Genomic DNA, 14,209 nt, shown 5'->3' on the forward strand with positions numbered 1-14,209 from the left:
TAAGCAGCGAGCGCACATGCGTACACTGACGTTCTGACGTCATGGTACCAATGGCCCATGGGCACTATAACAGGGAGTATGCTGGTCCGCCATTTTTATAAATCGAACTTCGAAATTCGATTTCAAAAATTTTCAGTTTTAATTTTACAGGGGTCCTCTTCTCATCTGTAGAGAATGATATGAAATGAAATCATTGAAATGACCAACTGTGCAAAAATCTTGAAATTTCAATAATTTCATGCATAATGCTCGTTCCTATCCGCCAATCATATTATTCATATTGCAACTGCAAGTAGCGAAGTAGCACTTTATTTATTTTGTGTTTTTCATCATCATTTCAATTCGAACTATTTTGAATGTATAAAATGATCAATACAGTAAAAAATAAAAAAAATAGACGCAGATGACTGTTTAATTCAACACGAAATGAAAATAACAAAATAATCACAAAATCCTTATCATACTACGTTGAAAAAGTAGTTCGTTACCAAAATAAATAACAGCCAATCTCACTTTGAAACATCATTCATTTCAGATTTCAGAAAAAGTGAACTGGTAGATAAAGTATAAATAAAAAAGAAGATGATGTTTGAAAAATGATTTAAATAATTAAATTGAAGGACTTTGAGCACTGTGAGCCTTCCTTCTTCCCAGGTACGAGGTCTTGAATAGATGATGTTTCAAAAGTATGAATTTTCTTCAAATGTGTTTGAACTCATGTTAACAAGTTGTTCTAATGTTGGATTCGAGACGCCTTACTCGTACTAAAATGATTTAATACTCAAACTTTAGAGTGATGAGAAAGTGTTCAGCTAGTGCAAAAAATAATAAATAAAATATCACAATTTTATACAGTTACGAAAGTAAACAAATGAATGACTCACAACTCACAGGAATACACAATATTGTAGTGTAGAGTATCAATCTCACAATAATAAAAGTAGATAAGTACACAAATAATTCACAGAAATTCAAAATAAAAGTAGAGAATCAATCTCTTATCTCTCAGTATACAGAATTAGAATTTCATGAAAAAATGACTCGAAAAATCGAATGTATGATACAACAGTAGAGTATCTATCTCACAGCAATGAAAGTAGTTAGTAGGGTACATTAATGATTCGCAAAATTCAAAATAAAAGTAGAGAATCAATCTCACAGTATAGAGAATTAGAATTTCAATAATCAATCTCCAATTCTCCAAGCAATGAGAAATGTAAAATTATGTGAGAATAACTATGTTATAAGTTTGGAGAATCAATCTCAAAAAAGTAATGAATACCAAAAAAGATCAACGCATTGGGTATTAATTTACTCATTACTGACACTGAAGAATGATATGAAGGAAATTAGGACAACTGATCTTAAATTCTTGACTAACATTTTCAATATTGCAGTTTGTGTAAGAAATACAGTGCTTTTGGATCATTTTATCTTTCTTTAACCATCCATAATCATGTTTGCGATTCCGATTTGCGATCAACTTCAGCAATTAAAAGTTTCAATACATTGTCAAGTCGTTGATTTCTTTCTTTCAGCATTTCATTTTCTCGTTTCAATCGATCAATATTTTTCATCGCTTCTTTTTCGTAATTCTGACATGCTGGGTTATCTCTCTGTAAAATTGAAACATATTTTAATGTCACATTCAGGTTTTACACCCTCTGATGTTCTTATTTTATCAAATTTGGACTGATTTTTAGACTTACATGGGACATGGAAATGGATTTTTGAATAATAACATCTTCAGTTAATTTATTTGATTTACTGTTGTCTGGATCATTTCTAGAAGCTTTCATTACATGGATTGGCATGATAATTAAACGAAAGATGTACTTCATTTTAATAAACATCACTTCACCAGTATTATGTACAATTTACAAAATTATTTGAAATTTCAACTCCTAAATTCAGAAGTGAAATGTTGATAAAACTCAATAGATAGATAAGATAACAATAACAATAACATCAACTGGAACAAGATGGCGAATGAGTATACCTATACCAGGGAGTAGGGACACATTGATAAGATTTACCGGATTTATGATGAACAAATTTAAAAACATTAAAAACAGTCATTTATTTTATCATTAGTAGAAAAGTGAAAGAATGTGTTGAAGAATAGACCTGATAATCTACGATGAAATTGAATAGCTCCACAGCCGTCGTTGGGAAAACAGTGATTTTGGTTCCATACAAAAAAAAACATGTACCAAAGTAAGGAGTTCATGTTACTCTCAAGTGGTAAAAATTCGGTATTTTCTACTTTCCAAATCGCATTCATCTTCATCAATAACACCAAATAAAATGCATTTGTTTGCTCGTCCCCACTTATTACTACGCCAATGCATTTCTTTTAATATAAACTGAACGAAGCAATAACAGTCGAATAGGGACATTGGTGTTTTGAAAAACATATTTACGGCGGTGATAGTTCTCACTTACCCACTCATTCACTCGCTAATGTTGCAGGTATCACAAATGGATGCAAAGAAAAGATCTTCAAGAAGCGACAGCCTCTGAGCCTCTTTCTATAGAAGAAGAACATGAAATGCAGCAAACTTGGTTCCGTGATGACGACAGTAAATATTTTATTAAGAGTTTCTTTCTTGCTTGTAGTTATTTGTTCGATAGAATACTGTCCAAGTTCAGACGCTGTCTCGCGTGTTTTATTTTTCAACTAGCATCATTTGTTTCTTTCATTTCAGAATGCACATTCATCGTGTTGGATAAAGAAATCATGGACCGGAAACACGACGAAATTGGTAAACAGTAAAGAGCATAATATTACCTACCTCTTTTTACCTAGGACTATACCCTATACAATACCGATTGCGAAAGCTGTTTTTGAACCGAGTTAATTAGTAAGCCTATTTTACTACGATTTGAACAGAGGCGATGATCGGAGATGCTAATTTATATCTGAGTACGGCTGAAGACGAACGAATCGCCGAATGTGGAATTATGATAGCCGAAAATATGCAGAGAGGAAAGGGAAAAGGTTTTGAAACCTTAACTCTACTTTTAAAATACGGTTAGTTGAGCAGCTTGCCGATGTGTGAGTTGACGAATCATGTGCCCTATTACAACCGACGCGACGTGTACCTACGATAATTCGGCGTATTTTTATTACAGGTTGCGATTTTTTAAATATCGAAAAATACGTAGCCAAAATCAGTTTCGACAACGTATCTAGTACGAATCTGTTCAAGAAAGTCGGTTTCCAAATGGTTAGTACTTATTAAAAAGAAACGGCGTCGCAAGATCGCAAAGGAAAGCGGCTACTGAAATATCTTCGTTCCTCCATTCTCGATTTCTCATAGCGCTTTATTTTTCAGATCGAAGAAAATCACGTATTTTCCGAAAGTACGCTGAGTTTATCGGTTGACGAACGTTTCAAAACGTGGCTTAAAGAGACTATCGCTGATGGATATTCAGTTACAACCTACGTAGAATGACGTTTGAAAAGCAACGCATCACACGTGCTACAGTGAAATATGCTCGAGTGCTACTCGTATGTGCGGATACGTGTCTTCGAAATGGTCCAGCGTTAAACGGAACAACCAATTCGCTGTTACAATATTTTTGATCATACTATAGTGAATTGTACAAAACCTATTAGTCCGGCATATGACAATAGGAGTAATTGCACCCCCCCCCCCCCACCAGCCGATCATCCGGGACAACTTTTTTCTTAAAGGGGACATCCTAAGGAACATTTTAAAGCAAAATTGCCAAAAAAAGTTGGCCTTACTTACAAAATGGCGGCCATTTTGATTGACTGGTCAGCCGAAATCGCAGATTTTGCGTTTCAACATAGGACTTGCACGAAATTTTTCAAACTTTACAAAGGTAGATCGAAAGATCGTGCAAAAATTTATCACCTGTCAAAATTTCAAGCGCTAAAGTGCGTTTTTCGATTTTTGGTGAATTTTTGAAAATCCAATTTAGGCCAAAAATGAGGGAAAAAATCAAAATTTTACCAAATTTACCAAGAAAGCTGAAATTTGGGATATACCTGATTTTCGACATGCCAAATCGATTGGAAACGGTTTCAACTCGTGTTGAGCAGTTCTGGAGCTTCCAGCAGATTTTTGAAACTCGAAATTCCCACAAAATTCCATCAAATTGGAGTTGTAAAGCAAAAATTTATCCTAAAAACTAATTTCTATACGCTACGAAGTACTGCAGGTGAATTTCAAGTCGTTTTGGACCCTCCAGCGACTTTTTGAAAATTCCTGAAGCCTCCAGCAGATTTTTGAAACTTTAATTTTTCACAAAATTTCATCAAATGGAGATGGAAATCTGAAATTTACTCTACACTCCAATTTTAACACCCTCTGAAGACGACTTCAGGTGGGTTCATCATTTTAGGGCCTCCAGCGACTTTTTTGAAAATTGCTGGAGCCTCCAGTAGATTTTTGAAACTTGAAATTTCCCCAAAATTTTATCAAACCAAGATGGAGAGTCGAAATTCATTCGGCAAACTAATTTCAATACGCTACGAAGTTGACTGCTGGTGAATTTCAAGTCGTTTTGGAGCCTCCAGCAAATTTTTGAAAGGTTGTATGACGTTTTTTTGGAAAATTGAAATTTCCTAAACCATTTGAAACCATCATGTAGTCTGCGAAGTAAATTTCCGCTTGCCAACTCCATTTTGATAAATTATTCATGTTGGGAAAATTTCAAGTTTCAAAAATCTACTGGAGGCTCCAGTAATTTTCAAAAAAGTCGCTGGAGGCCCTAAAATGACTTGAACCCACCTGAAATCGTTTTCAGAGGGTGTTAAAATTGGAGTGTAGAGTAAATTTCAGATTTCCATCTCCATTCGATGAAATTTTGTGAGAATTTAAAGTTTCAAAAATCTACTGGAGGCTCCAGTAATTTTCAAAAAAGTCGTTGAAGGTTCTAAAATGACTTGAAATTCATCAGAAGTCGTTTTCAGAGGGTGTTAAAATTGGAGTGTAGAGTAAATTTCAGCTTTCCATCTCCATTTGATGAAATTTTGGCTTCAGGAATTTTCAAAAAGTCGCTGGAGGGTCCAAAACGATTTGAAATTCACCTGCAGTACTTCGTAGCGTATTGAAACTGTTTTTAGAATAAATTGTAGCTTTACAACTCCAATTTGATGGAATTTTGTGAGAATTTCGAGTTTCAAAAATCTACTGGAGGCTCCAGAACTGCTCAAAACGGGTTGAAACCGTTTCCAATGGATTTGGCATGTTGAAAATAAGGTGTTTCCCAAATTTCAGCTTTCTTGGTCAATTTGGTAAAATTTTGATTTTTCCCCTCATTTTTAGCCAAAATTCGATTTTCAAAAATTCACCAAAAATCGAAAAACGCACTTTAGTGATAAATTTTTGCATGATCTTTCGATCTACTTTTGTAAAGTTTGAAAAATTTCGTGCAAGTCCTATATTGAAACGCAAAATCTGCGATTTCGGCTGACCTGTCAATCAAAAATGGCCGCCATTTTGTAAGTAAGGCCAACTTTTTTTTGGCAAGTTTGCTTTAAAATGTTCCTTAGGATATCCCCTTTAAGAAAAAAGTTGTCCAGGATGATCGGGGGGGGGGGGTGCAATTACTCCTATTGTCATATGCCGGACTATATGTACGAGTATGTAGCTGAAGCCGAACTTATTCGCGCGAAGGAGCTAAATTAAGATGGGAAAATAAAGAGTCGAGACATTTTTATAGCGTTTTATTTAAAACATTTCTCACACGTTTGATAAATTAAATTTTTATACGTACGCGTAATGGCGTACAGCATTTTTTTTTTCGCGTATAGTCAAATTGTACTTACTTTGAGCAATTATTTTTAAAAAAAATTTCAACTAATTCGAGTACAAACAGCGATTATTGATAATAATTAGTTATCGATAATGAGTATTTTGTATTAGGTAGCAAAAGCATTATTACCGCGTCATTTTATACACACACACACACTCACACACATATTTTCAACAAAACCGTCGCGTCGCATCGCGTCGGTAGGTATTACGTCTTATCGTAAGTTTATGAAACGTGAATTAACGTCGACGTTATTATAAATGTAAAATATAAAACATTTCAACAAGAAGAAAAACAAAAAATTATAAAAATAAGCATAAAATGTATGAAATCGACAACCGATTCGTTTGTAAAAACTTATTCCCAAATTAATAACATAGGTATCACACTTAATTTATATTCGAATACATAGACAACGCGATAGTGTATAAATACAGATTAGGTAGGTATCAATAATATAATAACAATTCTCTTACGCTTAATGGTATTAAAAAATTACAATAACAAAGTTTTTAATTAGCATTTTTTACTTTATCCAATTGTTAGGTAGGTAATAAGGTACCATTTAGGAAATTCGACTGTTTTTGCAAACAGTAGATAATTTTAACGTTTTCATTTTATTACAACAATCAACAAATTTAAAAATTTTTAAATGACAATTTTATATAAGCATCGTTTACGCGAGATTGGTTTTTTTTTTTGTTTAAGGAAAAACATAGTTTTAAAGTGACGGCACGTTTGATTGAGCAATAAAAGTACGAAAACAGCTGCGTTATCATTTTGGTAACTCTTTGCTTTTTCATGTGAAAAATACATATGACGCGTTGTGCGATAACAGGTGGTTTGGCAACAATATCAATTTTACTACGAGTAATATACTGTATAGCGATGGTGGCGAATTCAATTTCAAATTTTACACCAAGAACCGAATACTCGCCTGTATGTAAAAAAAATATATATATGTAAATAAATTTTGAAAATTAGTTCGTCCGAAGGAGGGTAAAAACTGCAAACGTTTGTTGTTCTCCTGAATTTTTTTCAATCTTTCGAACGATGGTTTTTCACCTTCGAAGCTTAATTTTGAGATTTTCATAGCTTTATAACTAATTGTAAGTTGAGTCCCCCAAATATTATGTAGATGAGATGAACCCACAGAGTTGAATAGTTTTGCGAAAAACAGTGCAGAAAAATAACTAATACCTAAGTAATTGCGTAGATGGTGTTGACTGTATTTACGGCGAACTGAGTAGGCAATTCTATCAACATCATCGGAGTACTAGGATTGTTGAAAAACAATTAGAAATGGCGTTTTATCGGTGCAAGTATGCGGTATTATTCTTAAGCTCGAATTGACGCGTAGTTTATTAAAGATGTACACGTACGCCTGTGGCCTGTGTATCGCACAACGCTTTAAAAAAGTAACGTTCGATGTCTAATTTACTTATACGTACAAACACAACACGTAGATTAACGTACTCATTCGAAATTAAACTTTAAGTAAAATTGAATTGGTATTGACAACGATAGCCTTATGCTGCTTCTTCGCGTTCGGCTTGCAAAGAAAAACGCGTAGGTAGTGATAACCTTAAAAATAACAATTAGGTATATATGCTTTGAAATATATAGGTACGAAAATTATTGCTCTCCAAAATGGAAACGTTTTGAAAAGTCGCCCTTCATTTCTGGTTCTGGTTTAACCGCGCCTCGAAAACGACGAGCTGTTTTAATTTTTTTGTCTTTTGCATTTCAAATATCAGGTATTGGACGTTATTAATATCGAGAATCACAACCACAATTACGTTTTACAAAATAATTCAAAAATCAACGTGAAAAAAATTCTAGGTAAGTACGTAATAGATAGATAGGTAAATGATAACAGTTTAACAAAACAGTCGGCTTAGGTACATACGTAGGTATATTATGTTGATATTTTCTGCGCATACTTTTACGAGTTATTTAGGTATCTAATATTAGCGTACTAGGTATACGGCGGGTACATACACAATTTTCATAGGTGTGTTATATGTAGTAAAGTAGGTACTAGGTAGGTAGTCAGTTTCTTACAGTATTCAATTTTTACTAGGTACCTACTTATTCAGCCGGTAGATACTGGATAGCATTAAAATCACCTTTGGTAGGCTAATGCCACCAAACCATAACAAAGTATAGGAAAAAAACACAATATATGGGTACCATACTTATACGAGTACGTACAGTGTGCATACAAAATATCATGTACCCCTAAAAAAGTTTTCTGCTAAATGTTTTGTTTGATCATAGTGGCTCGATTTTGACCTCGCCCTCATCTTCCCAATCATAAAACATACCGGAGTCTTAGCCAGGCCGAGGAAGGAAAACTATGTAGAATCAACAAGGTATAAAGAAGGAAAGTTAGGAAAGGAGTGTCACTCTACATAAAGTGTGTCATTCCGCAGGTAATGGGACCATTTGGTCGATATTGAGTTATGGGTGGGGGGTGAGGGGGGGTGAAGTAGACCTCCGGAGCAATCATATGAGCTGGATAAACGCCCAAAAAGTGCAAAAAAATCCATAATTAAAAATTTGAAAAGCTGAGCTTTTAAGAAAATCACCTTCAAAGTTTTTTTTTTCTGAAAAAAGCTGAAATTTCATGTAATCCCAAAACCTTTATACCTAAAATTGAAGATTATTGTTTCTAATGTCAAATATTACTACCCATCTGCAATAAATTTTTTTCACTCAATCTTTTCATGTTTATGAGTATTTTAAGCATGAAAAACAATGATTAATAAATTAAAATTTTGCATAGAAATTCATTACTCTGTTCAAAAGCAAAAAAAAATATATTAAATTACATTTTCTGTCAAAAACTCAACTTGTAAAAATAAAAATCGTAAAATTTTTTTAAAAATTTCTTCTCGAGGTGTGATTCGAACCCATACCTCCTGCTCCGCGATACATTTACCAGTGCCACATGGCTAGCGCTGCACCTAGGTAAAACGAGTTTTTGAATGGTATAGATACAATTGTTGCCACTGGCAACTAGGTGCAGTATAATTCGGAGGGTATTTTTTTGGAAGTCTTTGGAAATGAATTTACCGCGAAAAAACAAAATCAACCAAATGGGCTCTTCTTGGAAAAACTTTAGTTCCATTTTTCTCCACTTGGGGCGCTCCTGCGACCTTGATACTTTAACACGTGATAGTCGGATATGTTCTACATCGAAATCCATCAAAACCTCGATTATCAATTCTCTCGACCATTTCACTAAAAACACAATCATCTTGATAAATACTAAATAGAAATGGCCAAATGGGCCCATTACCTACGGAATGACACAAATAAACAAAATAAAAAAGTGTGGGAGTGACCTCCCACTTGACAACAGATTCACTGATAAAAAAAGCCAGTGAAAAAGCAGGCTCAAATATGACAGTAAATTTGCCATTAAAAAACCGTCAGGAAAAAATTGGCTGTTGTTTAAATACCTAATGCATTAAATCGCTGAATAAAAACCTGGAATCTACAAAAAATTTCCAGCCCAAGCGGGGATCGAACCCAGGACTCCCGCTTGACAATCCAATGCTCTAAGCCTCTAACCATGCAGCTATCATTGCAAGGTGAATATTTCTGTTTTCAAGTGGTATACATGTACCGCACTTCGTACTTTTATTCAATTTTTTAAAAAGAAGTTGTGAATACCCATTGCGCATGTGCACTATAATCGGTGAATAAAAAACAGCTAATTTGTGAGAACCGGCAGTTCGGCAAATAAAAAATTCTGCCATTCGCTGGTCAAAAACGGCTGTTTAAAGTTTAAATGGCTGTTTTTATAAAAAGTAGCTTTTTCTAACCGGTGTTTTTTCTACGGGAAATTTACTGTCATTTTTGGGCGCCTATTAAACGGCAAATTTACAAAAATCAACAGGCATTTCTGCTCAACTGGCAAATCTCTTGTCAAGTGGGCTCTCAACTTGAAGAAGAGAAGAATACCTATTCCATATTATTAAGGGTAAGGAGCCCCAAAACTGACCACTTTTAGTAAAACCACCACTGATCGAAGACTACTTCACTTCAAAACATGGGAAATGGCTTCGAAGATAGGTATGTTGAATCTTCCTCTAACTCATATCAAAATTTTGGCGTAAACAAATAATTCTTAATATTTTTTTTGAATTTTTCCCGCAACATCTCAAAAATCTAATCCCGACCACCTCCAAAAAGTTGGGTATCCCAATTCCAACCACATTTGAAAGTGCAGCAACCAATAAAATACTATTTCACATGAAAATACAGTAAAATCAGTAAATGGCTTAAAAGATAGATTGAATCTTCCCCTAACTTACATTAAAATTTTGGGGTTATAGAATAATTCTTTATGGCTTTATGGAATTTTCTTCCGAGGCACCTTAAAAATGACTGTTTGAATAATGAATTTGGTACGCTAATCCCAACCACCCTGAATTTACATGACCTCATGGGTAGTCTGGATTAGGAGACGGAGACCCATATTATTTTACACTTTTGTGAAAATTTTCTATACATACCTACCTGCGATTGATTTCAAAAATGGCAATACCATCAAAATCTCACTTTAATCATGATCTCAAATCATATTTAACAACACAAAACTAGTTATAACAAGTTGAACATTTTTGGCGATAAAAAATGGTGAAAAACAATTTTTTGATCATGGAATTTCTTCAAATTCAATTTATTTTGCAAGTTTTGGCTTTACAGTTGTCGGGTTGGTCTTAAATAATTAATTGTCTGTGATGGAGGAACACACACAACGACACAACATATCATTTTTCAACAGGTGACGCTGATAACAGACAAGATATAAAGGGTGGTCGGGATTAGGAACTGGTCGGTTATGGGCATCTTTACCCTTACCTTAATGCCAAATCGGAGTATGTCCATAAAAAAAAAAAATTATCTTTTTGTGTCACTGATAAGACTCGGGATACCCTGAATTGAAAAATTTGCAACTGAGTGCAGTAAAAGTTCACCACGGAACATGCAAGAAGCTGACCATTGTTCAATCAGAACTCAAGGAACCCTTCCAAGCATACCTATACGAACCTTATCAGTGATGTGTAAAATCATACCTTTTTTGTATGGACATACACAGATTCGGCATTAAGGTAACAATATTAAGTTCTAATTGGGATACTAGCCACTGTCTGAGCCAGCTCATAACCCATTCCTTAGCAAAAACGTCGAACCTTTCATCAAAAGTAATCTTCCTATTTGTTCGGTCTATGAACTTGTATTTGGAAATAACAGACAGAGAATACAGACATTCATAGACTATGTGATCATTGTCTTGGACCTTACTACCACAGGGGTAGTTACGACTGAAGGTACGCTTAATTGTATACAAGTGGTCTCTAAAGCTGTCATGTCCTGTTAGAATTTGAGAAGACCAAGACCAGATAGATTTTGCACTTTCTCTAAAAAATCTGCTTCATTTACTAGCTTGTTTTAATCTGAAACCAGATTGAAACAACCTAGTGATCTATGTCAAGTTGCCCACAATATTTTTGCGCACCCTGTACCTAATGAATGATAGCGCATGATTCATTAGTGTTGATTTAGGAAAATAACATTCCAGTTCCACCAATCATGCGCATCTGATTCATGTTGCTAATAATCTACCTACGTTTTTTTATTAACAAAAAAAATTTCTTCAGGGCACTCGATATTAATTCTGCACTGCACCTTGTAACTACCATTTATGTAATGTATGTAGGTACGTAATCGTATAGGCACACGTACAGAATCGCAATGGAATAATAATAATGATAATAATAATAGGTAATAACCTAATAATTAACAATTAAAATGCGGAAAGTTAACAATAGTTATAAAATAGGTAATTACATCGATAAAAGTAATAGTAGTAAGAAGAAGAAGAAGAAGAAGAAGTAGAAGTAGAAGAAGAAAAAGAAAAAAAAACGATAAAGAAGAAGTAGAAGAAAAATTAAAAGAAAAATTCATGAGACCATAAGGAATGCAATTTTTTAAAATGGAAAAATTCTTAAATAATCATACCAATTCGGACGGGTTCGAGATATGATTATGTTTCTTGGGTTTATAATGCAAATTTGTTTCATCGTTAGGTAATTATTAGGGCTGAGATATTTATTTTCTAAAAAATGCTAAAATATTCCCTATAAATATTTCCAAAAAAACGTGAAATATGTAAAAATATTCCCTAAAAACCCGAAATATGCAAAAAAATTCCCTTACAATATGGGTATCATTTGAAAGAGAATTTCATTCCCTCTTTCATTTTGTTGATATTATGTGATATTTTAGATAAATGAATAAGAAATTCTATCATTTCCATCAAAATTAGCATAATTTTTGATTTTTTTAGAAAACAAAAATTTTTCATTTTTCAAATTTTAATTTTTTGATTGAAACATTTTTTTTGCGTTTAAAATTTTTTTTTTTTTAGTTTTAAAATTTTGCCTGCTTTGTGAGTTTTTTTTAAAAATATTCTCCAAAAACAGTGAAAATTGCTGAATATTGCCAAATATTCCTTTAAAAAGCCCAAAATATGCTAAAATATCCATTTATGCCTAAAATATACCAAAATATTCTCTAACAAATGGGGCTCAATCGACTCGAAATTTTATGAAACGTAAAACTATGTTGGATATACCTTATCTAGTATACTACAAAAAATTACGATATAAAATATTTTTCTCAGCCCTAGTAATTATGTAGGTACAGGTAGGTAGCCTAATGATTTTTTTACGTTGTTCAATTTGCATACAATTTCGCTTCTTTTTTTCAAGGTTTGCTGAGATAAGCACCTATTAAGTATGAACACTCAATTTTACATATTTTTGTCAAAAGGTTCTACCTAACGGTGATCAATATTTATGATATTTATATAGTTTTATACTCATAGAATAGGTAGATACCTACACTTATACGGACACTGGACAGTAATCGAAATAAGACTGAAAAAAAAAGTGCACGAAATGCGGACAAGTTGGTACTTACCTACTTATAATAGTGTTTTTCAGTGGCATAAATTTTGCATATAAATAAACCGATGCGAAATTGCGTGATTTTTATCTATTCGTATCTTGGTTAGGTTACACGTAGGTACATTTTCCGAGATGAGAGAAAACTGATGGGGGGAAAAAAAAGAAAAAAAAACGAAAACCTGATGAGGTATTTGCCAACTTTGTCATTTTGGAGATAGGAAGACAACGATTAATATGCCACTGATTATGACGATAATGGTGATATTGAAAGCAAATCGCCAACACATTCGAAACCACGTCCAACACGAATTCACAATATATCGCGAAACGATACCGTTCATTTTGCATTTGAAAAATACGCATTCATCGACGATATTTTTGTAAAAAAATAAAAAATAAATCGATAAATCGACGAAAATAGAATTTTTGGAAGAGGATCTCATTTCATCAATATCTAAGTTTAATTCACTCACGTTCGGCTCTTTAGTCTGTAAACTCGACCGGTAGCGACCTAGTACCTATACATATGGTATGTTTTTTTTTCTTCACGGGTCCTCGCAACGTCATTTATTTGTCGTGAATTCGGTATTTTTGGCACACTTCCGGATAGAGCGTACTTATAGAACATCAAAATTGAAAAAAAAAAAAAAAATGAAAAGAAAGCGATACGAAAAAACTTGGTACCTAATTGAAAGTCGCAAATGACTAAAATATTACAGGTAAGTACCATACAGCCTTACTCGTCGCAGAAAATCATTTTCTATACAGCAGTGAAGAAAAGGTGCGCTGCGCACGCGTGAATTCTATCTAAAATCTCATCTGCTGCCTCACGCCTCGGGCCCCATAGCTCGCATCTCGCCTTTCCGCAAAGTGTAAACGAAGGTACGCTGTTCATTATTCGCGTGAGTAGGCATTACAAGTAGGTATTTATCGTATTTACCTAAACTATACGACTAAGTAGGTACCTACGAGTAACTACATACGAAATAAGGTATAAAAATATTACAGTCAATGCGGCGCTCGAACGTGTCGCAAAAGAAGCAATAATGCCAGTCAGCCAGCATCATCGGCCAACGATATACCCAATGGCCAATGTTCTTGTACGTCGAAAGCTACAAAAAAATGTCGGCGATAGGAGGCAGATGGGCAGTTTGGCAGGTACCCATAGTTTTGACTTCGAGTGACGAATTTTCCACATGGCAATATACAATGTAGTACCTGAGTGAGCGAGCAATCGTACACTGCGTACACGGTATCTACGTCTTCGTCTACGTACGAGTGTGGTTGTTGTTGTTGTTGCTGGAATTTGCCTGTTGCTGGCATGTAGATCTACTCGTACGGCCTTTCCGATTCGGCGACGGCAATTCGTTAAATATGCGCGTTTTCGTGTCACAATACGGTTTCTATTTCAGCGATTTCAGTCCTGAAAATAA

At 34.2% G+C, this 14,209-nt stretch overlaps 2 protein-coding genes and 1 long non-coding RNA gene across 5 annotated transcripts in view; 1 reads left to right on the forward strand and 2 right to left on the reverse strand.

The window, feature by feature from the left end:
* Window positions 1-394: 394 nt before the first annotated feature.
* Window positions 395-2,009, reverse strand: LOC135839704 (uncharacterized). The gene is made up of 2 exons (XR_010557631.1): window positions 1,710-2,009; window positions 395-1,616 (listed from the first exon to the last, which is right to left on the reverse strand). It is a non-coding gene; the product is annotated as an uncharacterized LOC135839704 (long non-coding RNA).
* Window positions 2,006-5,692, forward strand: Mnat9 (microtubule-associated Nat9). 2 transcript variants are annotated; one of them, XM_065355848.1, is made up of 6 exons: window positions 2,006-2,217; window positions 2,473-2,582; window positions 2,709-2,765; window positions 2,894-3,034; window positions 3,136-3,230; window positions 3,339-5,692. In XM_065355848.1, exons 1-6 carry the CDS (start codon window positions 2,141-2,143, stop codon window positions 3,456-3,458), a joined length of 600 nt encoding a protein of 199 aa, XP_065211920.1. In that variant the 5' UTR covers window positions 2,006-2,140; the 3' UTR covers window positions 3,459-5,692. The 2 variants fall into 2 exon arrangements, with proteins under 2 accessions (XP_065211920.1, XP_065211921.1); XM_065355849.1 differs by having other exon boundaries at window positions 2,112-2,244.
* Window positions 5,686-14,209, reverse strand: part of Nmdar2 (NMDA receptor 2) — a 188,010-nt gene continuing 179,486 nt past the window's right edge. For both annotated transcript variants that reach the window (XM_065355837.1, XM_065355838.1), the window contains one exon: window positions 5,686-14,199. In XM_065355837.1, coding sequence (XP_065211909.1) covers window positions 14,166-14,199 — 34 coding nt within the window. In that variant the 3' untranslated portion in view covers window positions 5,686-14,165. The remainder of the gene's footprint in view (window positions 14,200-14,209) is intronic.

Source organism: Planococcus citri, chromosome 3 (assembly GCF_950023065.1).
Source record: "Planococcus citri chromosome 3, ihPlaCitr1.1, whole genome shotgun sequence".
NCBI classification, from domain to species: Eukaryota; Metazoa; Arthropoda; class Insecta; order Hemiptera; family Pseudococcidae; genus Planococcus; species Planococcus citri.